The sequence below is a fragment of the Oncorhynchus keta genome, chromosome 28 (assembly GCF_023373465.1).
Source record: "Oncorhynchus keta strain PuntledgeMale-10-30-2019 chromosome 28, Oket_V2, whole genome shotgun sequence".
Taxonomy (NCBI): domain Eukaryota; kingdom Metazoa; phylum Chordata; class Actinopteri; order Salmoniformes; family Salmonidae; genus Oncorhynchus; species Oncorhynchus keta.
The window spans coordinates 47,712,364-47,736,850 of NC_068448.1; the positions used below are offsets into that span (position 1 = coordinate 47,712,364).

The following is a 24,487-nucleotide window of genomic DNA, read 5'->3' on the forward strand; positions in this document are numbered from 1 at the left end:
AAAATTAAACTTTAGAACACATTCTAGAACCTCCAGAAGCTAACCAGCTAATTAGTGACAAGCTATTTATTAGTCATTGTTAGCCACTGCTAGCGGCTTTTACCTTCTGCACAGATACCAGCCCTGTTTTTAGCCTGGATAATATTCGCCAGTCTACCAGTATCGCACTGTCTCTCCACAACAACGCCGGATTCCTGCCGTAATCCCTGGACCACTACTTCTGATCTTCACGGCTAGCTTGCAGCTAGCTAGCTCACAGCTTGCAGCTAGCTATCTCACAGCTAGTTTGCACTCACCGTGGCATCCAGCATCGAAGCTATCCCTGAGGCCCACCTCCCGGCCTACTCAGTTGTTCACCCGAACCCCACTCATACACGGCTAGAGCCCAATACTCCACCGGATCGTTGCTGTATACTCTGGACCTTGGCACCGGTTCACCGCTGCTACCAATTGGCTATAGTGGCTAACGCCACTGCCACGAAGCTAGCACCAGTTAGCCGTGAGCCAGCCGCATCCCCCGGCTAGCAAACTAAATTCTACAATACCTCTTTCGCCATCTGGCTTGGATTCTCTGTCGACACGGCGCCCCACCGCACCACCACAACTGGGCTGCCGACGAATACTCCATCCGCTGTGCCTTCATCCGACCTCTGTCGGAGCAGACGCTACTAACTTTAAACAGCATGTCGCCCGAGTGCTAGGGTAGTGGCGGCTCCCCTGTTCCATCTACTGCTGCCCTCTGGACACTATGATCACTTGGCCACATAGCTGATGCCTGCTGGACTGCCTATTAATCACGGTACTCCATTCTGTTTATTTATTTTTATCTGTCGGCCCCAGCCGCGAACTCAGGCTCTGTGTGTAGTTAGTCCGACCCTCTCTGCCTAGTCATCGCCATTTTACCTGCTGTTGTTGTGTTAGCTGATTAGCTGTTGTTGTCTCACCTGTTGTTTTAGCTAGCTCTACCAATTAACACCTGCGATTACTTTATGTCTCGCTGTATGTCTCTCTCAAATGTCAATATGCCTTGTATACTGACTGTTGTTCAGGTTAGTTATCATTGTTTTAGTTTACAATGGACCCCCTAGTTCCACTCTTCATACCTCTGATACCTCCTTTGTCCCACCTCCCACACATGCAGTGACCTCACCCATTACAACCAGCATGTCCAGAGATACAACCTCTCTTATCATCACCCAGTGCCTGGGCTTACTTCCACTGTACCCGCACACCACCATACCTACGCATTATGCCTTAAATATATTCTACCACGCCCAGAAATCTGCTCCTTTTATTTTTTGTCCCCAACGCTCTAGGCGACCAGTTTTGATAGCCTTTAGCCGCACCCTCATACTACTCCTCCTTTGTTCCGCGGGTGATGTGGAGGTAAACCCAGGCCCCTCATTCGTTGACTTCTGTGATAGAAAAAGAATGGGTTTCAAGCATGTCAACATCAGAAGGAAGGCCACCAAAAAGGTTGAGATTTCCATACCCAACTATAACATTTTCCGTCAAGATAAAACTGCCAAAGGGGGCGGAGTTGCAGTCTACTGCAGAGATAGCCTGCAAAGTAATATCATACTTTCCAGGTCCATACCCAAACAGTTCTAACTACTAATTTTAAAAATTACTCCAGAAATAAGTCTCTCACAGTTGCCGCCTGCTACCCCCCTCAGCTCCCAGCTGTGCCCTAGACACCATTTGTGAATTGATCGCCCCCCATCTAGCTTCAGAGTTTGTTCTGTTAGGTGACCTAAATTGGGATATGCTTAACACCCCGGCAGTCCTACAATCTAAGCTAGATGCCCTCAATCTCACACAAATTATCAAGGAACCCACCAGGTACAACCCTAAGAAATGTAAACAATGGCACCCTCATAGACGTTATCCTGACCAACTGGCCCTCCAAATACACCTCCGCTGTCTTCAATCAGGATCTCAGCGATCACTGCCTCATTGCCTGCATCCGCTACGGGTCCGCAGTCAAACGACCACCCCTCATCACTGTCAAACGCTCCCTAAAACACTTCTGCGAGCAGGCCTTTCTAATTGACCTGGCCCGGGTATCCTGGAAGGATGTTGACCTCATGATGTTGAGGATGCCTGGTCATTCTTTAAAAGTAACTTCCTCACCATCTTAGATAAGCATGCTCCGTTCACAAAATGCAGAATTAAGAACAGATATAGCCCTTGGTTCACTCCAGACCTGACTGCCCTCGACCAGCATAAAAACATCCTGTGGCGGACTGCAATAGCGTTGAATAGTCCCCGCGATCAGGAACCAATACACGCATTCAGTCAGGAAAGCAAAGGCCAGCCTTTTCAAGCAGAAGTTTGCATCCTGTAGCTCTAACTCAAAAAACACTGTAAAGTCCATGGAGAACAAGAGTACCTCCTCCCAGCTGCCCACTGCACTGAGGCTAGGTAACATGGTCACCACTGATAAATCCATGATAATCGATAATTTCAACAAGCATTTCTAAATGGCTGGTCATGCCTTCCTCCTGGATACTCCTACCTCGGCCAATAGCTCCCCCCAGCAGCTACTCGCCCAAGCCTCCCCAGCTTCTCCTTTACCCAAATCCAGATAGCAGATGTTCTGAAAGAGCTGCAAAACCTGGACCCGTACAAATCAGCTGGTCTTGACCATCTGGACCCTCTATTTCTGAAACTATCCGCCTCCATTTTCGTAACCCCTATTACCAGCCTGTTCAACCTCTCTTTCATATCGTCTGAGATCCCCAAGGATTGGAAAGCTGCCGCAGTCATCCCCCTCTTCAAGGGGGAAGACACCCTGGACCCAAACTGCTACAGACCTATGTCCATCCTGCCCTGCCTATCTAAGGTCTTCAAAAGTCTAGTCAACAAACAGATCACTGAGAATCTCGAATCCCACAGTACCTTCTCCGCTGTGCAATCTGGTTTCCGAGCCGGTCACGGGTGCACCTCAGCCACGCTCAAGGTACTAAACAATATCATAACCGCCATAGATAAAAGACAGTACTGTGCAGCCGTCTTCGTCGACCTGGCCAAGGCTTTCGACTCTGTCAATCCCCATATTCTTATCGGCAGACTCAGTAGCCTCGGTTTTTCTAATGACTGCCTTGCCTGGTTCACCAACTACTTTGCAGACAGAGTTCAGTGTGTCAAATCGGAGGGCATGTTGTCCGGTCCTCTGGCAGTCTCTATGGGGGTGCCACAGGGTTCAATCCTCGGGCCGACTCTTTTCTCTGTAAATATCAATGATGTTGCTCTTGCTGCGGGCGATTCCCTTGTCCACCTCTACGCAGACGACACCATTCTGTATACTTCCGGCCGTCCTTGGACACTGTGCTATCTAACCTCCAAACGAGCTACAATGCCATACAACACTCCTTCCGTGGCCTCCAACTGCTCTTAAACGCTAGTAAAACCAAATGCATGCTTTTCAACCGTTCGCTGCCTGCACCCGCACGCCCGACTAGCATCACCACCCTGGATGATGCCGACCTAGAATATGTGGACATCTATAAGTACCTAGGTGTCTGGCTAGACTGTAAACTCTCCTTCCAGACTCATATCAAACATCTCCAATCTAAAATCAAATCTAGAGCCGGCTTTCTATTCCGCAACAAAGCCTCCCTCACGCCACCAAACTTACCCTAGTAAAACTGACTATCCTACCGATCCTCGACTTCGGCGATGTCATCTACAAAATAGCTTCCAATACTCTACTCAGCAAACTGGATGCAGTTTATCACAGTGCCATCCGTTTTGTTACTAAAGCACCTTATACCACCCACCACTGCGACCTGTATGCTCTAGTCGGCTGGTCCTCGCTACATATTCGTCGCCAGACCCACTGGCTACAGGTCATCTACAAGTCTATGCTAGGTAAAGCTCCGCCTTATCTCAGTTCACTGGTCACGATGGCAACACCCACCCGTATCACGCGCTCCAGCAGGTGTATCTCACTGACCATCCCTAAAGCCAACACCTCATTTGGCCGCCTTTCCTTCCAGTTCTCTGCTGCCTGTGACTGGAACGAATTGAAAAATCGCTGAAGTTGGAGACTTTAATCTCCCTCACCAACTTTAAACATCTGCTATCTGAGCAGCTAACTGATCGCTGCAGCTGTACATAGTCCAACGGTAAATAGCCCACCCAATTTACCTACCTCATCCCCATACTGTTTTTATTTATTTACTTTTCTGCTCTTTTGCACACCAGTATCTCTACCTGCACATGACCATTTGATCATTTCACTCCAGTGTTAATCTGCTAAATTGTAATTATTCGCCTACCTCCTCATTTCTTTTGCACACAATGTATATAGACTCTTTTTTCTTTTTCTACTGTGTTATTGACTTGTTTATTGTTTACTCCATGTGTAACTCTGTGTTGTTGTCTGTTCACACTGCTATGCTTTATCTTGGCCAGGTCGCAGTTGTAAATGAGAACTTGTTCTCAACTAGCCTACCTGGTTAAATAAAGGTGAAATAAAAATGTTACAAATAATTTTAAAAAATTATTTTAAAAAGAGGTACCAGAGCGCCAAGTCTAGGTCCAAGAGGCTTCTAAACAGCTTCTAGCCCCAAGCCATAAAACTCCTGAGCAGTTAATCAAATGGTTACCCAGATTATTTGCACCCCCCCCAACGCTGCTGCTACTCTCTGTTATTACTATGCACAGCCACTTTAATAACTCTACCTACATGTACATAATCACCTCAATTACCTCGACACCGGTGCCCCCCGCACATTGGTACATTGACTCTGTACCGGTACCCCCTGTATACACCCCCGCTATTGTTATTTACTGCTGCTCTTTAATTATTTGTTATTCTTTATCTCTTACATTTTTAGGCATTTTCTTAAAACTGCATTGTTGGTTAAGGGCTGGTAAGTAAGCATTTCACTGTTGTATCCACCTGTTGTATTCACACGTGACAAATAACATTTGATTTTAATATCATTATATTGATCACTCACGTTTTGCATTCATCAATTTGTTAATGTATGTATGTGAATCATGCACATCACCATAGAATGTAGGCCAATGATAGGATATAACCATTTACCATCTTACATTGAAGGAACGGTCCAGTGCTCCAGAATTCAGTTACCTATAATGAATCACAATATAAGTTAATTTTATTAGACATACACAAGTTCATTCATTGAAAATTATACTCATTGATCAGTTTTCCACTATATGGTTGGTGCTATGACAACGAAAGGACTTGTCGATACTAATCAAGATGATTGACGCATACCCGCCTCCACAACCCTGGGCCACTGTCTTGTACTTGAAGTGAAGGTCCCCAAAGCATGCAGTCTACTAATTTAATGTTGTCCACATGTCATTGACTACTTGATGGAGTGCACCGCGGCGTGCCATGACCGAGGAAAACTCCAACCCAAAAGCCCAATTAAATTACTTTTTCATTCTTAAAGGAAAGAAGAGGCAAGGAGTGGACGAGGAGGAAGTGGTGGGGTGACTTTATCCACCAGAGTATCCGATGTGACGTTCTTGATTCATCACCTAATATGGGCAGTCCAGGAATATATAAACTCCCGCTCACACCCTTCCCGCCAATGAAGAACCTCACACGAGGAAACCCTCCACCGAAAAACCTCTACAAAGCTACAAAAGTTTACAGTAAGTTTAAGACAGTTGTGTGCCGTCCACAAACCGCTATACTTTTATATATAAAATGTGAACACTTATTTAGGATAATAAATGATTTATTCAGTTATTAGGTAAGAGTAGATAATTCATTGGTAGACACATCTGTATTTTCTAAGATTACGCAATCGTGCGCAATTACGCGTTAAACATACTAATTGAAAAGTTAGGACAAGATGACATTGATACAAGTCTAAAGTCGGGTTCAACCATTTATCTTTACCTTTATGTCGTTTTAAAATAAGACGGTCCACGTGCAGTTCCTTGCTGTCCATCTACAATGATTCCTGAGACTAGAGTTGCGAGCCCGGTGACGGTGAGAGAGTGCGTCCTGGGGACCCGCTGGCTGACGGCTGCGCTCACGGTACTGCTGCTGCTGTCCACGACCGTCACCTGTGTACACAGTACCACAGTGGAGCACGACTATCATATCGTCCACAATGTCGACAATAGAAGTAAGTTGTTGCTCGTTTTATTTTCGAATAAAAGTGAATGATTTGTGACGATATGGATATTACACATGGATTGCACATTTTATTTAATACAATTCCATTTTTGTATGTTAATTAATATAAATAATATTTCAGATCTATTCTAACCTATTACAAATGGTTTATAAAGGGTGTGGTAAAATATGTTAATAAACAAATACAATCATAATAAACAAATGTAATAATTTTGAATGGGTAACACATATCACACTGATAACGTGATATGATCTACAATGATTCTAAAAATACATTTTGTTATATAATATCATCTAAGGTTTTTAACATTATTGATATGGCGTTTATGAAGTAAATAACCCTAAAATCCAATAAATGGACCTCCACTGCCTGATGAAAAGGTGACATCTACTTTCTGGTTATTGTTCATAGCCTACATGGTATTGTTCATACCAGGTTATTGTTTTGTAGCATAAATAGTATTGTTCATACCAGGCTATTGATCATACCACCTTATTGTTTATACATGCTATTGTAAATACCACTAAATTGTTCACACCATGTTATTGCTCATACCCGGGTTATTGTTCATATCACGTTATTGTTCATATCACGTTATTGTTCATACCCGGGTTATTGTTCATATCACGTTATTGTTCATACCAGGTTATTGTTCATATCACGTTATTGTTCATACCCGGGTTATTGTTCTTATCACGTTATTGTTCATATCACGTTATTGTTCAAATCACGTTATTGTTCATACCCGGGTTATTGTTCATATCACGTTATTGTTCATACCACGTTATTGTTCATATCACGTTATTGTTCATACCCGGGTTATTGTTCATATCACGTTATTGTTCATATCACGTTATTGTTCAAATCACGTTATTGTTCATACCCGGGTTATTGTTAATATCACGTTATTGTTCATACCCGGGTTATTGTTCATATCACGTTATTGTTCATACCACGTTATTGTTCATATCACGTTATTGTTCATACCACGTTATTGTTCATATCACGTTGTTCATACAATGTTATTGTTCATACCATGTTATTGTTCATACCAAGTTATTGTTCATATCACGTTAATGTTCATACAATATTAATGTTCATACCATGTTATTGTTCATACCAGGTTATTGTTCATTTCACGTTATTGTTCATACCCAGGTTATTGTTCATATCACGTTAATGTCCATACAATGTTATTGTTCATACCAGATTATTGTTCATATCACGTTATTGTTCATACCACATCAGAACTCATACCAATACCAAAACATTGTGTCCTTTACAACATTAATACTAGTTATGGAACAGCAATATGAAGGGTTATTAGGTCTGACTATCAAATGTGACATACTGTTTAGGCATAACGGTACAACTATGTAGGCTACATTGTGGACAGGCATTTGTGTGTGCTTGTCAGAGTTTGAGTGTGTGTGTTTCTGTCTGTCTGTGATTGCGAGCACATGCTTGTATATACTGTGTGTGGGATGAGTGGAAGCATCAGGTTAAGGTTGAAATATATATATATATATAGCTTCCACTCATCCCGCGTCTTTTCTTTGTCAGGTCCAGAGATAGATCCTTTGTGGTACGTGGGGCGTGGGGTGAGGCCCATCGGGCGCTTTGGGAAGAGGCAGAGCAGAGGAGGGGGCAGTGGTGGGCTCAGACACCCTGAATATGTGATAAACACCCTGGAGCTTCTCCTCAACACCATCAGGAACCAGGAGAGCCTCGGGAAGGCACTGGGAGGGGAGGACGCCGACTGGTTACCGTGACAACACGCTCGCCACCCACCGTCTGTGTTTGTGAATGTGTATTTTTATTTATTTAATCAAGGATTGTCCCTGTTTCTCGGTCTCTTTCTCATTTTCTTTCTACCTTCCGGTCTTTCTTCTACTCAAGGTTCTCTCTCAAGCCTATGTCTTACTCAAAGGGACCTCTAAACTGGCTGACCCAAAAAACAAGTTGTATTCTGTACATACTGAGAAATGCAATCTATATTGATTAATAAATGAAGATGTCTCTAACTATGTTTTTGGTAGATTGGTGCTGTTACCGATGATTGTTGAGCGAAAAGCATGACGTAAATCAAGAGAAATGTAAAGATGCTCAAATTCCAAATTAGCGGGTTCATATATATATCTTTTTTTTTACCATGAGGTAAATCGGTATGAATATTGCTGAAAAAAGGGATTTTCTTCGTAACATAAGATAAGTAATACGTCATTAACTCCAAAAGGTTAGAAATAACAGGAAACTCCAGAGATCATTCAGGTATGCAAACTTTTATTCATTTAGTATTACACTTTCTCATTCAGAGCAATTTGGCACATAGAGAATACATTTTTTGCTTCTTTATATTTTTCCCCAACACATGATATGGATTGCAACAAACGATTGCACATGAGTGAATAGTCCATCAAAGCTGTGCATAGTGAACTTCACTGCAGTCATTCCGTCATGATGGCAGCTAGGTTGCACAGTCTCCCACAGACAACACAGAAGGATCAAGTTTATGATTGGGCAATTATATCTTATATGTCATATCCATTTTTTACATATATATATAAACAAATTCTGAGGTGATATCACTTCTTTTTTTACAATATAAAAATACAGGACATTGATAATGATGAACCCCTTGGCTGTGCTTCTCGTGAGAATTTTGTACATCTATTTAACATGCGTTTATACACAACACACCTCCAGGAACAACGACAACATACAGGAACGATCTGCAAAACCTGCAAAAGGCGATCATAGGATGAATAATATGGACCCACCAGTGGACAGTGTTCAAATAGAACCCAATAGAATCAAATATCATTATATCATGTAAAAACAACAGAAGGTCCCAGCAGTCCAGAGGTATGGGAATAACCTGTTATCAAAGGACAACTAGATGACACTTTATATTAGTTCTGGTCCAGGGTGTTATGTGTGGCCTGAAAAAAGGCTGCACATAAACACCACGGACCAAAGCAAACGTCATACTATTTTACCTGTCATTACGGAGCAGTAGACACAAACAGAACCCTACGCAACCTTGTATTTCATATCCTCTATATTAATACTTTGACTTTCTCAATATAAAGAGCAAGGCCTGTATTTGTAGATCACAATGAATACAGTTAACATGGACAGGGAAGATCTGATCCTAGACCAGTACTCCTACAATGAGACGCTTGATAGAAACAGGCCGAGCACTCAAGACTCTTTGGAGTTGTGTCACACACTGCATCAACTGCTTTTTATAGCATCTCCCATTTGATTATGAATATGAATACCCTTACCAACTTTTGAAATCATACATTTTTAGACAATTAATGCAGCCACACATGTAAAGCACTTTGAAGATGGAAACATGACACGCTTTCAGACATAACTGATGAGAGAAGCGTTCAGAGGGGGAGAAAGCTTACGCCATTTTCCACTCACCTTGTTTTAGTGAAAATTATAACAATCTTGAAAAGTTAAAAATTCAATTGCTTGTAATAAAATCATGGTTTTCATAGCATTTTGTCATACAGCCCATTAGGCTTCATTATGTTTACATATTTACTAGATATTTAGCGCAATGTACAATTCATTACTGGAGCCATACAGCACAGGTGACAAATCAGGATCTATGCCAAATAAAGGCCACAAAGCTGAAATAAATTAAATATAAAAATAACAACTAACGGCTTAGATGGTGACAATTTCATAGACAGGTGTTTTTAATTGGTAAGAAACACATGTTCATTTAATTAATCCATGGCTTCTTTGGGTTCATAAATGCTTTACAGATAGGTAGCCTATTTGTGTGACAAATGCTTCATTATTTGAAAATGCAATTAAATGTAAATGTTTCATTACATTACTAGCAATATAGCAAAACTTTCTCCAAATATGGCAACTAAGCACAAGAGTAATTATGTCATCACAAAATTAAGTTGTGTTCACTTGCTACCTTAATGACAATTCTTAACTGAGGAACAGGAGAGGACACCCGATGTTTTTTCAAGTAATCTCCTTTTCTAAAATTTGAAAAACATCAGACCATATCTTAGTGAATGAGGATTTCTTATTTGCTAGTTTCAGGGAAATTATTACTTTTGAGTCTTTACACAGAAATAATAATTAAATGTCAACATTGAACAGGTTCTGCAACTGCTCTACAATTCATCATGACATTTCATCGGTGAGAGAAAGTAAAACAGTAGTAAATAAAACATGGTTTAGCCTCTTTAGGGACACGTACCACAAGTATTTCACGTGTATTTTTCACATCTTCTTTGTTCATTAGTTCAAACACCTACAACACTCTTGCAAACAGTTAGAAAAAAGACAGATGTTTTTTATTTTCTGTACTACAATGACTCTGAAGTGACGTCTTCTTTTGATAGTAAGACAGTGAGTTGTGTGTTCGCATGCTGATTTTAAGGCAGAGACACGCCGTCTATCAACCCACCACGTTGTGGGTGTCGTGGTGTGGTGGTTACAGTGAGTGAGGCCCAGGGGGGGTGGATGGAGTAGGATGGGGAGGCATGGTATGGGGTCATTTTTAGTGGGTGACAGGATGGGGAAGTGCCTGGCTGAGGAGAGCGCTGGTTGGGGTGCACAGAGCAGGTGTTAGTCCCTGTGTAGCCCGAAGCGGACGCTGATTCAAGGCACTGGATTGGAGAGGCCCCGCGGGGGTCCACGGGTCCTGGGGTGCCCTCGAGGAACTTTTTGTGCTGTCTGTATGTCAGTACGGCTGAAGTGCTCTCACCTGCTGCTCAGACTCCTTATCTGGAAAAAGACCAAGAAATACATAGACATATACTTGAGCTATTCAGGTAAGGAAAGTATTCAATAGTCAAAATGACAAATGAAGCTATTACATAGTATAACGTAAATGTAGTTTACATTGCATATACACTGAGTGCACCAAACATTAAGAACACAGTCCTAATATTGCGTTGCACCCCCCCCTTTTGCCGGCAGAACAGCCTCAATTCGTCGGGGCATGGACTCCACAAGGTGTCAAAAAGCATTCCACAGGGATGCTGGCCCATGTTGACTCCAATGCTTCCCACAGTTGTGTCAAGTTGGCTGGATGTCCTTTGGGTGGTGGACCATTCTTGATACACCTGGGAAACTGTTGAGAGTGAAAAACCCAGCAGCATTGCAGTTCTTGACACAAACCAGTGCGTCTGGCACCTACTACCATACCCTGTTCAAAGACACCTAAATATTTAGCCTTGCCCAGTCACACTCTGAATGGCACACATAGACAATTGAGACATGGATTGTGTAAAGACAATTGTCTCCTTCTTTAACTAACTTGTGTCCTCCCCTTCATCAACACTGATTGAAGTGGATTTAACAGGTGACATCAATAAGGGATCATAGTTTTTCACCTGGATTCACCTGGTCAGTCTGTGGAAAGGAAAGAGCAGGTGTCCTTTAAGTTTTTGTTACACTATTTGGTCGTATTTAATCAGAATTGGGCATGAAAGTCAGAAGTTCCCCCAGACAGAGAGAGAAACAGTAAAACATGCATCCCTTCCTGAAAGAATACAGCTCTAATCTAACGACGATCTTTTTAAAAGACGCTCTGTCGATCTCCTTCTGAAATCAACACGACATGACTATGAGACGACTTCTTTGATCTCGCCTCTGTTGCGTTGTGCTTTTCTTTGAGACTAAAGCTAAAAAAAAACAGAGTGAATCACTGACACGGTGACGCTGCTTGATGGCGCCAAACAGAAACAAAACCACCATTAATAATTAATGAAATAATTATTAACATGAAAAGGAGTGTGTCCCATTGGCTGATGACGCAGCCGTCCGATTCGTCTCTTATTCTCTGTGCTTCGTCTCTCTTTCCTAATTGAACCTTTCTCTTTCTTCCCTCTCTAGCTGGTGCATTTAGTCTGGCGTCCATTCAATCTCCTCCTGTAGATCCAAATGTGTGATGTTAGCCTTCCAAGTGTGAATACCAGCCCCCCCCCCCCATCCAACATCCACACATTAAAAAGGGTCCGTTACTCTGCGGAGCGGACAACATTGTGTTGTCACAGTGATGTGAGCCAAGATCGATGTAAAACGCACATGAACGCCCTAAGAGGGTGTGTGTGTGTGTGTGTGTGTGTGTGTGTGTGTGTGTGTGTGTGTGTGTGTGTTTTACGACTGTTGAAAGGCAGAACTTGCTCCTTGAGACAGTGTGATATTACACAGTCTGAAAGATTTGAGATTTTATGAAGTGACAACGTTTGGATCATTTTGCGCCCTGGTACTTTTTCAATCAACAAGGGGAGTCAACCCTATAAACTTAATTAAACAAAAGTAGGACGTGGAAATGGAGGCATCAATTGATTAAATAGAACTAAACAAATGGTTCCGAAGCAAAACAGGTTCTCTTTGTGAGCATTTCAACAAGTCCGTTACCTTTGGCTGGAGGGGCAGGTAGCTTTCTCCTCTGTTGACGTGACGTGTCGAGGGTTTGAGGCTGCAGAGAAACAGTACATGAGTACAGTGACCATTAGGCTGTGTATGTGTGTAATAATTTTAAGGTGTAAAAATACTACCGTAGGTTTTGGCTTGGGGAATTTGGAGAAACGATTGCAGGCGGTAACGTTCAGTCCAGCCGTTTTTAAAGATAATATCCTCACCTCGATGTCTGATATCTGGAGGGAGAAGATGAAAAACAATTCAGAAGGATAATAGGATATCAGATCTGAAGTAAAACTACAAAATAAAGGGAACACTAAAATAACACATCCTAGATCTGAATTAATGAAATATTCTTATTAAATACTTTCTTTACATAGTTGAATGTGCTGACAACAAAATCACACAAAAATGATCGATGGAAATCAAATGTATCAACCCATGGAGGTCTGGATTTGGAGTCACACTCAAAATTAAAGTGGAATACCACACTACAGGCTGATCCAACCTTGATGTAATGTCCTTAAAACAAGTAAAAATGAGGCTCAGTAGTGTGTGTGGCCTCCACGTGCCTGTATGACCTCCCTACAACACCTGGGCATGCTCCTGATGAGGTGGCGGATGGTCTCCTGAGGGATCTCCTCCCAGACCTGGACTAAAGCATCCGCCAACTCCTGGACAGTCTGTGGTGCAACGTGGTGTTGGTGGATGGAGCGAGACATGATGTCCCAGATGTGCTCAATTGGATTCAGGTCTGGGGAACGGGCGGGGCGGGCCAGTCCATAGCATCAATGCCTTCCTCTTGCAGGAACTGCTGACACACTCCAGCCACATGAGGTCTAGCATTGTCTTGCATTAGGAAGAACCCAGGGCCAACGCACCAGCATATGGTCTCACAAGGGATCTGAGAATCTCAACTCGGTACCTAATGGCAGTCAGGCTACCTCTGGCGAGCACATGGAGGGCTGCGCGGCCCCCCAATGAAATGCCAACTCACACCATGACTGACCCACCGCCAAACCGGTCATGCTGGAGGATATTGCAGGCAGCAGAACGTTCTCCACGGCGTCTCCATACTCTGTCACATATGCTCAGTGTGAACCTGCTTTCATCTGTGAAGAGCACAGGGCGCCAGTGGCGAATTTGCCAATCTTTGTGTTCTCGGGCAAATGCCAAACGTTCTGCACGGTGTTGGGCTGTAAGCACAACCCCCACCTGTGGACGTCGAGCCATCATACCACCCCCATGGAGTCTGTTTCTGACCGTTTGAGCAGACACATGCACATTTGTGGTCTGCTGGAGGTCATTTTGCAGGGCTCTGGCAGTGCTCCGCCTGCTCCTCCTTGCACAAAGGCGGTAGCGGTCCTGCTGCTGGGTTGTTGCCCTCCTACGTCCTCCTCCACGTCTACTGATGTACTGCCCTGTCTCCTGGTAGCGCCTCCATGCTCTGGAAACTATGCTGACAGACACAGCAAACACAGGTGTCTTGCTAATTGCCTATAATTTCCACCTGTTGTCTATTCCATTTGCACAACAGCATGTGAAATGTATTGGCAATCAGTGTTGCTTCCTAAGTGGACAGTTTGATTTCACAGAAGTGTGATTGACTTGGAGTTACATTGTGTTGTTTAAGTGTTCCCTTTATATTTTTGAGCAGTGTATATTTTCTGTACATGTGGTGTAGATCAAGGCTCCGGCTAGCAGATCACTTCAATTCACTTTGCTACTGAAGGACAATTTAGAAGACACCAGTGGAATACAATTACATATCCTTCACACTCTATCCAGTCTCCACATTTAAGCCTGTATTCTAACAGGCCCATCAGACCTTGCGTTTCAGACCGACCACACTGTAGACGTGCCATGTCATCGACTGCACAGTTGGGCTTCAAATTGCTCCATCATAACATCTGGTTGGTAGCCTAGGGTGATCTAGTGGTCTAAGACGCAGCGTCCAGGACACATGCCAACCAACTTCCCTTTACCACAAATTATCTTTCAGCACTGTCATCCACTCTCTCTTTTTGATCAAAAAATTGTGAAAATACCTTAAACATACTGTATATGACAAAAGAAGATGTGATTGGCTCATATGTCACACCTACACAAGTACTGTGAAATCTGACATGCATCTGCAATGTAATCAGCATGGAACACAGCCATTGAAACAACTGGTCGTTTGGATATGAATGGACACCCTACCTGGAGCTCAGACTGCTGCACCTGGGTGGCGGCAGTGGCCACCTGGTCCTCCAGGAAGGCCAGCTCTCTGTCTGAGGTGATACTGCTGATGTCCCGGGCCACTTCCTCCAGGTCCCCCAGTGCCCCCTCCAGGCCGTACACCGCCCCCGCAGCCAGGTACACCTGCAGGGACAACTCACTTGTTACAGGAGAGCTCAATGGGCAAAGGTTCTGAGCATAACAATGTTGGGATCCCACAGGGCTCTATCCTAGTGCCTGTCTTGTTGAGCCTCTACATGAAATAATACAGGTTGTAGTCACTATATGGTCATGCTAAGATGGACAAAAGTGGCTCAGATAGTGACTTCAGATGGGCAAGTACACATAGGTTATCTATTTTCTTGATCTAGGGTTATGGTTGAGGTTAGGGTATGGATTATGTTTTGGGTTTAGAAAGCGCTGCACTTTGGTCCTTTTTAGCATGGCCAGATAGTGACAACCACCAACATTCAGATGTATGTACAGTTGAAGTCGGAAGTTTACATACAATTAGGTTGGAGTCATTAAAACTTGTTTTTCAACCACTCCACACATTTCTTGTTAACAAACTATAGTTCTGGCAAGTCGGTTAGGTCATCTGTTTTGTGAATGACAAGTAATTTTCCAACAATTTTTTACAGACAGATTATTTCACTTATAATTCACTGTATCACAATTCCAGTGGGTCAGAAGTTAACATACACTAAATTGACTCTGCCTTTAAACAGCTTGGAAAATTCCAGAAAATTATGTATTGGCTTTGGAAGCTTCTGATAGGATAATTTACATAATTTGAGTCAATAGGAGGTGTACCTGTGGATGTATTTCAAGGCCTACCTTCAAACTAAGTGCGTCTTTGCTTGACATCATAGGAAAATCAATAGAAATCAGCCAAGACCTCAGAAATTGAAATTGTAGACCTCCACAAGTCTAGTTCATTCTTGGGAGCAATTTCCAAATGCCTGAAAGTACCACGTTCATCTGTACAAACAACAGTACGCAGGTAGACACCATGTAGCCTAGTGGTTAGAGCATTGGACTAGTAACCGAAAGGTTGCAAGTTCAAATCCCCGAGCTGACAAGGTACAAAATCTGTCGTTCTGCCCCTGAACAGGCAGTTAACCCACTGTTCCTAGGCCGTCATTGAAAATAAGAATTTGTTCTTAACTGACTTGCCTGGTTAAATAAAGGTAAAATAAATAAAATACTGCTCAGGAAGGAGATGCGTTCTGTCTCCTAGAGATGAACGTATTTGGTGCGAAAAGTGTAATTCAATCCCAGAATAACAGCAAAGGACATTGTAAAGATGCTGGAGGAAACAGGTAAAAAATCTCTCAAGACATCAGTCAGGAAGTTAAAGCTTGGTCGCAAATGGGTCTTCCAAATGGACAATGACCCTAAGCATACTTCCAAAGTTGTGTCAAAATGGCTTAAGGACAACAAAGTCAAGGTATTTGGAGTGGCCATAACAAAGCCCTGACCTCAATCCAATAGAAAATGTGTGGGCAGAACTGAAAAAGCATGTGCGAGCAAGGAGGCCTACAAACCTGACTCAGTTACACTAGCTCGGTCAGGTGGAATGGGCCAAAATTCACCCAACGTATTGTGGGAAGCTTGTGGAAGGCTACCCGAAATGTTTGACCCAAGTTAAACAATTTAAAGGCAATGCTGCCAAATACTAATTGAGTGTACATAAATTTCTGGCCCACTGGGAATGTGATGAAAGAAATAAAAGCTAAAAGAAATCATTCTCTCATCGATTGTTCTGACATTTCACATTCTTAAAATAAAGTGGTGATCCTAAATGACCCAAGACAGGGAATTTTTACTAGGATTAAATGTCAGGAATTGTAAAAAAAACTGAGTTTAAACGTATTTGTCTAAGGTGTATGTAAACTTCCGACCTCAACTGTAGGCTGTGGTTCTTACTTTTTCCTCCATCTTTGTGAGTTTCTGGTCCAGCTCCCTGGTCTCTAAGCTGCTGGAGAAGGATTCAGACGCGCTCATGCACTCTGAGGGGGTGACGCTATCGCCCCCCGCCTCACCAATCAGCTCCTCGGTAGCGTTGAGCACCTTCAGGACTTCTGTGGTGATACTGCACAGAGATGCGGCCGAGTACTTCTGTTCAACACACACACACCAGATACAAAACAGACATATAACACACACAGAGATACGAGTTATAGGCACAAAGATGACTACCATCAGTGAGTAAAAAACATATGAAACAGTGAAGAGGGTCCGAGTGAGATGTTTACAGCATGGTCGTCAATGACAATGACAGATGAAGTCAGTCAATGACACACACACACAGCTTTTACACCTCAACACACACACAAACACACATCATGACTCACGCTCGACCTGCACGGAGCGGTCAGGTGGAAGGAAAAACAGTGTGAGGAAGAAGAGTCTGAGGTTTTGGGTGGAAGAGGAGGAGAGCTGTTGACCTTTTCTATTAGTAGATTCCGCGATATAATAGGTTTAAGTTATAGAGGTCACGCAAGGGTGACAGTGGACCTAACATGAGGCAAATTAAAGTGCAGTCTCGGCTTGAACCTAAACGACATAACAAACCACACTCCAACTGTACAGTACAAACAAGAACAGTACATCTGAAAAGGAGAGCGGGAAGATGGAGAAGGAGAGAGATGGATGTAATTCAATATTGAGTTAATCATTGGCTTGAAGCTTTGATCTGTGGGACTAATGAGTGCATTGATCCACCCGCTTTCTCTCTCTCTAAGACGCGTTAGCCGGCTAGCGACGTGCATGGGCTTTGAAAGGAAAGGCACAGTGTGGGTGTTAGGAGGTGTTCGTGGGTGGCACTTGAGCCGGAGATGAGACGAGATGAGAGACGGCTCCTTTTGAGCACTCGGCGGTGACTTCGAGAGCAAAGAGTTACGGTGCTGACCGAGTAGGTCGATGGAGAATGGGAGCCGGAGTGAGAGTCTTGGCCATCACCCCCATTACAAAGAGACATCATTACCACGTGGCTCCCAACACACGGCTCCATTTCCTACTGCGACATTTGTGTCGAGAAAGCACTTTAGACAGTGCATCCACACCCGCATTCCTGAGATACCATGCAGTGCGTGCTTGTGCACTTGCTTATAAGCTGCTCGCTTATCAGCGAGTGACATTTGCTCCCAAATTGGGCCCATACCTGGTGCGGACAAACACACGTGACCGTGCTCCTGCAAGCGTCTCAGCCGATCGTGCCACCTCAAGAGCAAGTTAATGAAGTGACGCAAGCTGGAAACTCACAGCTGAGGAGTAAGTTTGACACGTCCCCCTGTGTTCCACTGGGGCTTTATGAACACGCCGAGGATCTATACTCGTGGAGGGTTGTGCAGATATACTTCAGTGTCCTTGTGTTATTCCAAAAGAGGAAAGGTGACAGCAACTTACAACAAATGGCACCATGATTTTAAAACATTCCCGTTGCGGTCATTTGTGGAAGACTTTACGGACATGACTTTACCCAGATTTAGCACCCCATTCCAGAGAAGGCTTTTAGTAGTGTGTGGGATACCATGGTAAATCCATCCATATTTATCTCTTGACATACCGTACCTCAAATGGAGAGCTGTGGTGTCCAGTAGTGGGAAAAGTACTCAATTGTCATACTTGAGTAAAAGTAAAGATGCCTTAATAGAAAATGGATAAAGTGAAAGTCACCCAGTAAAATACTACTTGAGTAAATATCTAAAAGTATCTGGTTTTAAATATACTTAAGTACAGTGGTGGGAAAAGTACTAAATTGTTATACTTGAGTAAAAATAATAAATGAAAGTAAATGCTATACATCCAATTCCTTATATTAAACAAACTAGACGGAACGATTTTCTTGTTTTTGTACATTTACGGACAGACTCCAAGACTCAGACATCATTTACAGACGCAGCATTTGTGTTCAGTGAGTGCCAGATCAGAGGCAGTAAGGATGACAACACGTTATATTGATAGGCGCGTGAATTGGACCATATTGCTGTCCTGCCTGAGCCTTCGAAATGTAACGAGTACATGTCATGTGAAAATGCATGGAGTAAAATATCAATATTTTCTTTACAAATGTAGTGGAGTAAAAGTAAAAGCTGTCAAAAAGGTAAAGTACAGACACCCCCCCCCCAAAAAAAAATACTTATTAGTACTTTAAAGTAATTACACTTATGTACTTTATACCACTGGTGGTTTCACACCTTTTATGTAACTGCCATTCATACCCCCAGCCTCTGCCCTTTACAATTGTCGAAAATGTATTGAAGGAAGAAGAATAAAAGAGAAAAGCACTGGAAGGGATACGCGTATATTACCTAATGCAATCGGCTTCGTACGTCTAAATTGAATCCAGCACCATACGCTTTTCACTCGGTTATTTCACTCCCTCTTTCACTCCCCATCCACCCTGAGTGGCTTTGAATAACATTGAGAAGTGTCCAGAAGTCCCTAAAATAGGCCACATCTAGATAAGAACAAATCGGCGTCACAAATGGTACTCTGTACCCTACATTTAGCGCACTACATAAGGAATAGGGTGCTATTTTGGGACACAACCAACTGAAGTAGAGCAGAGAGAGCGAGCGAGAGACAAAGAGAGAGTGACTAATACCATTATGGTCACTGAAAAAACAACCATGTCTCACTTGATGTCTTACTTGTGACAGTGTGTGTGAGAGGATTGTAAAAGGAGGAATCATCAGATAGGTGCACGTGTGCATGGCTGAGTGTGTGTTAGTGTGTGCTGTCTACGTCCATCACAGTAATTTGATAGTTTTGGTGTTGTATCAGGTGAATGTTAAGTTTGGGACTGTTATTCTTGACTCATGTTGCATAGAAGGTCTATGCATGTATGTGTGTGTGTGATGTCCTGACCGGGGGCCTGTGTTATAGAGACAGTAGATCTCACCTGCTGTAAGAGAGAAGAGAGCAACTGTAGCCTCTGCTGTAGTTCCAGCCAATTCTGTCCCTCCTGACAGACAAGACAGACACGCATGGACGGACGGACGGAGAGACAGACAGGAGAAAGGGAGAAGGAGAGAGGTGGGACATGGATGGCACAGCAAAATATAGGTGAGAAGAGTTGAGAAGAGGTAGGCGAGGAGGGAGAAAGAGGTTAGGGATGAGAAGAAGGTACAGACAGAAGAAAGGCAGGGGAATAAAGGCGTGAATGAGAGAAATGAGACGTAGGAGTACGATACAGAGACAGTCTAAGATCAGATTGAGAGATACCTAAGGGTAGCCCCCTGCCGTGTTTAGGTGAGGACAAACAGGACAATGATGGTAGGCTAAAGCCATAGATGTACTAGAGAGCTCATCTCCTATCTTTACCCATGGTAAAACAGGCTTTGGGCCAAGTATCCCTATCCTGGTATACATATCTCTAGATTTGGCCCTCTATCCAACTCTATGGTTAAAGTGAAATATGAAACAATGCGTTCCTGTTCCACCTCTCTCTGCTCACCTGTCCGTCACACAGCACCCCCTCCTGGACAGATGGGGTAATAACAAGCGAGGTGGGCGTGGATCCGGTCTTTTCATTTTGGTCTTCCACTTGTTCCCCCTTTTTCTCAGTCTTTCTGTCCACCTCTTTTCCCTGTGGTCTCTTACTGAGCCTGTTCTTCTCAACTCTCTTCTCTTCTCTGTCATCTACTTTCTCTTCCAAACTCTTTCCTCCTCTCCCCAACCTACTCTCCTTCACGCTCTCCTCCTCTCTTAATATCGGCCTTTCCGTTAGTCTCTCTCTCTTTTTCAGTTCCGGCTCTTTCACTGACTCGATTGTCTCTCTCTTCGCCCTATCCTGACTTGTACTCCTCAGTCTGTCTCTCGGTCTCTCACTCTGTCGATCTCCTTCTCTCTCATTCTGCCTCAGCTTCTCTTTCGGTCTGTCACTTTCTCGGTCTCTCCCTCCAGGACTTTTGATTGGCTCGTCCTCGGATGAGCTCACTACTTCTTTGCTGTTGGCTCGTCCAACCAGCTGGCTCAGTTTGGAGCGGAGCTCCTGCTCCAGTGTGTCTCCGGAGCCGGGCCCAGTGCTGCTGGTGGATAGGGGGTCAGGGGTCATGGGGTTACGGGGGCTAGGGGCCGCAGAGTTAGGGGCCACAGTGTCCTGGTCCTCGGGGGTCATGGCCTCGGGCACCACATCAGGGGCGGCCATCTCCTCACTCATGCCCCTCTTCAACAGGCCGTTCAGCAGGAAACTGTTCTCCTAAGGATGGAGAGAGAAAGAGAGTGACAGAGACAGAGCAAGAGGGCAGGAGAGAGAGAGAGAGAGAGAGAGAGAGAGAGAGAGAGAGAGAGAGAGAGAGAGAGAGAGAGAGAGAGAGAGCAAGAGCGAGAGCGAGAAAGAGAGTAATAGGGAGAGAGACCTTAAAGCGTATTTTCTGTCTTTATGAAAAAAGATGGCCCTATTCTGCCACACAGTGTTGTGGTAATGTTTCTCAATAGTCTTACGAGGGTTGACCAATGACTTTACACTTTTTTCAGACATTTCAAACAACAAGAATGTGGTGGAGTAAAGATGCTTTTAAACCTAAAATCTCTGCAGCTGAATCTACGACCGTAAATGAGAAATGAGAACAAGATTGGTGTAGCTGCAACACGCGCCATATCGTCACACTTGAGTAATTTTGAGTAATTTAGCACAGGGTTTTCCTGGGCACGTTTTTTTTTTTTGCCGTAGCACTACACAGCTGATTCAAATAACCAACTTTGATTATTTTAATCAGCTGTGTAGCGCTAGGGCAAAAACCATGGACCTTAGTGGGGGCCCCAGGACCGAGTTTGGGAAAGCCTGATTTATCAGACACTGTCAGCAGAGTGACTTACTGTCAGTGCGTTCAACTAAGGTAAGACAACCACATATCACAGTCATTGCAAGTTAAACCGTCCTCAAGGCTTTGTTAGTGTCGTCCTCCCACCTGTACAGATTGTGCGTAGAGGGTCTGTGTGTGTGTCTGTGTGTGGGCCTGGTTCCCTGCCGCTTCCCTCTTGCTCTTCCTGCGTCTCCGCGACCTCCTGACCTGGTCGCTCTGCATGCTGTCCTCTGCCTCGCTACTATCCCCAGTCACCTTGGGGTTAAAGTTCACATCCAGCGCCTCCGGGTGGAGCGGGTACGAGGGGAAGTTCTGGTGTTGATGATGATGGTGGTACTGAGCCTGCTGGGGATGAAGATGCGAGTCTGAGTTAGGGCCTTTTCTTCCCATCACGTTATGGAAGGGTTTGCGGGGGCGGGCGGAGGGTACCGACGAGGACTCTGAGTCAGAGTTGACGGTCTCCGTGTTGGTGTACTGGCCCGAGGAGGGCGAGGTGACTGGGAGGTGGACCGGGGTGTACGTCCACTCCGGGTCGTGTTGGGAGTCCGTGTAGTACGTCTCGTCTGAGAGTTTCTGCCGGAACTGGCGGAGCGCGGCCCCCCAGCCCCCCTTGTCGTTCTCCTGATCGGAATCAGAGCCCATCTCGTCGTAGGCCGAGACCACGCCAGACTCTTTCTCCAGGACGCTGAACACCAGCGACTTTCTCTTGGCCAGTAGGCTGGGACGGGAGTGCTGAGAGGTCTGCAGCGCAATCCAGTTCCCGTCAGGGCTCTGCAGCACCGAAGACGCACCTGAACATACAAGCACAGGCAAACATAGAAAAACTTCACGTGTGTGACAAAACACAGCATTCTTCCTGTGAGCTTAACGCTATGGAACTGTCCTGTTTGCATGTAACATACTGTAGTTGACTGTACAAATAAGAGACTAGAAATGAGTGACATGCCTTTGTGTGTAACAGTATGGACATGTCTCTGGGTTGAGTGTAGAGTGTTGTGTGTCTGACTATCAGGAGGACTGCCATGGACGTGCCTCTGTCTCTAATGTGTGTGTGTGTGTGTGTGTGTGTGTGTGTGTGTGTGTGTGTGTGTGTGTGTGTGTGTGAGACTGTATGAAGGAGGCCGGGTTTCAGTGTGCTTCTTACTGGAGTTGTCCAGGCGGTCCACACTCTTCCAGCTGGGCAGTGAGGAGGCCCTGGCCGCCTCCTTCTTCAGAGAGGCGTAGTCCTGTACCCCGCCCCCCGCCCCCATTAGTGCCTCAGTCACCTTCTCTGGGGAGTCATCACTGGTCAGGGAGAATGCTGACCGCGACCTCTGTACACACGCGCACAAACACACAAAATACATGTTAAATGACATGCTACGCACTTTAAAAACTACGAGTGCTGACAAGGTGACACAGAACTCTGGGTCTACCAGCCAAGGGCAGCTTGAAATGGAACCGGCACAGCCGCAGAATTTTCCTCGGGGCAGCAATTATCCCACGCTTCCGTTCCAGACAAACAAACATTTGAGGATTAGGTCGAAAAGATTTGCTTGTTTGGGTGGCTATGTGGATAACGCTGACAACGTGCGGTTATTGACTGATCCAGCTGAACGTGAACTGGTTTGGTTGGTTAGAATCCCAGAAGGTATTCAAAGGAAATGGCAACTCAAGTTTGTGTTCCTCCGGGAGCCAGGTACACCGTAAGACTGACTTTCAGCGTGCGTCCCAACCAAATGGCACCCTATTCGACATAGTGCACTACTTTTGACCCAGAGCCCTTTCCATCTGGGACGACGCACCAGTCACATGGATGTGATTCCTATAAAGAGTCAGCAGGGGGCATCAGAGAACTACAATACGGATAAGAACAGTGGAAGAGGGACGCATCCCTGTTCACACAAACACACGCTCCCTCGGAGCTCATTCATAGCATGTGTGTGTGTGTGTGTGTGTGCATGACTGTATGTGTGCACCTGTGTGTTTGTCTGCGTGTGTGTTGTTGTGTGTGTGTGTGTGTGTGTGTGTGTGTGTGTGTGTGTGTGTGTGTGTGTGTGTGTGTGTGTGTGTGTGTGTGTGTGTGTGTGTGTGTGTGTGTGTGTGTGTGTGTGTGTGTGTACAGAGAGCGTTGATAAAGGGAGCCCATCCCTCTGTGGACCAGGGAGTTGAGGAGAATCCCTGTGTATTCAGCAGCGCTTTGATCATGTGTGAATGTAACAGACTGGGAACGTGGCTTTGATTCCACACTGCTGCGCCTGCCTTACACCCACGGGACGATGACAAATCTCAGCAAGCTCCCCTCTGACTACCCCTTTGAAATTCTGCCAGGCGTGTGTGTGTGTAGAGGTTTCCCAGGTAAGTTACTGTACAGCTCACAGGTACAAACCGGTGACAACCCTCAGTGGAAAAGCAATCATGCGAAAATCTGCCAATATAATGGAAACACTTAAGTAAATGAGGGATGCAAAGTATATTAAAAGCATGTGCTTCCACACAGGTGTGGTTCCTGAGTTAATTAAGCAATTAATATCCCATCATTCTTAGGGTGATGCCCCCATAGGATGACAATGCCCCCATCCACAGGGCACAAGTGGTCACTGAATGGCTTGATGAGCATGAAAACTATGTAAACCATGTCTCCATCACCAGATCAACACAATTGAGCACGATTGAACTTATGATGGAATTTCTCATGGAAGAATGGTATCGCATCCCTCCAATAGAGTTCCAGACATTTGTAGAATCTATGCCAAGGTGCATTGAAGCTGGTCTGGCTGGTGGTGGCGCAACAGCACTTTAGGTTGGCCTTTCATTTATGTTGGCAGCCAGCCCTCAACCCCGTCTGTCCTCATATCTCATCACTAGGGACAGGAGTTTTTCCTGCCCATGTGACCGGACCAGGCCCCAGCTACAGACTATATT

The 24,487-nt window shown here is 44.5% G+C and overlaps 1 protein-coding gene across 5 annotated transcripts in view; it reads right to left on the reverse strand.

Moving 5' to 3' along the window:
* Window positions 1-8,400: 8,400 nt before the first annotated feature.
* The window catches only part of LOC118361141 (rab effector MyRIP-like), a 141,808-nt gene continuing 125,721 nt past the window's right edge, over window positions 8,401-24,487 (reverse strand). For 4 of the 5 annotated variants that reach the window (XM_052483188.1, XM_052483186.1, XM_052483185.1 and 1 more), the window contains 9 exons: window positions 22,728-22,896; window positions 21,689-22,374; window positions 20,233-20,976; window positions 19,678-19,740; window positions 16,698-16,889; window positions 14,751-14,912; window positions 12,686-12,784; window positions 12,546-12,606; window positions 8,401-10,904 (listed from right to left, as the gene is read on the reverse strand). In XM_052483188.1, coding sequence (XP_052339148.1) covers window positions 10,861-10,904; window positions 12,546-12,606; window positions 12,686-12,784; window positions 14,751-14,912; window positions 16,698-16,889; window positions 19,678-19,740; window positions 20,233-20,976; window positions 21,689-22,374; window positions 22,728-22,896 — 2,220 coding nt within the window. In that variant the 3' untranslated portion in view covers window positions 8,401-10,860. The remainder of the gene's footprint in view (window positions 10,905-12,545; window positions 12,607-12,685; window positions 12,785-14,750; window positions 14,913-16,697; window positions 16,890-19,677; window positions 19,741-20,232; window positions 20,977-21,688; window positions 22,375-22,727; window positions 22,897-24,487) is intronic. The other variant, XM_052483187.1, reaches the window with a different exon arrangement.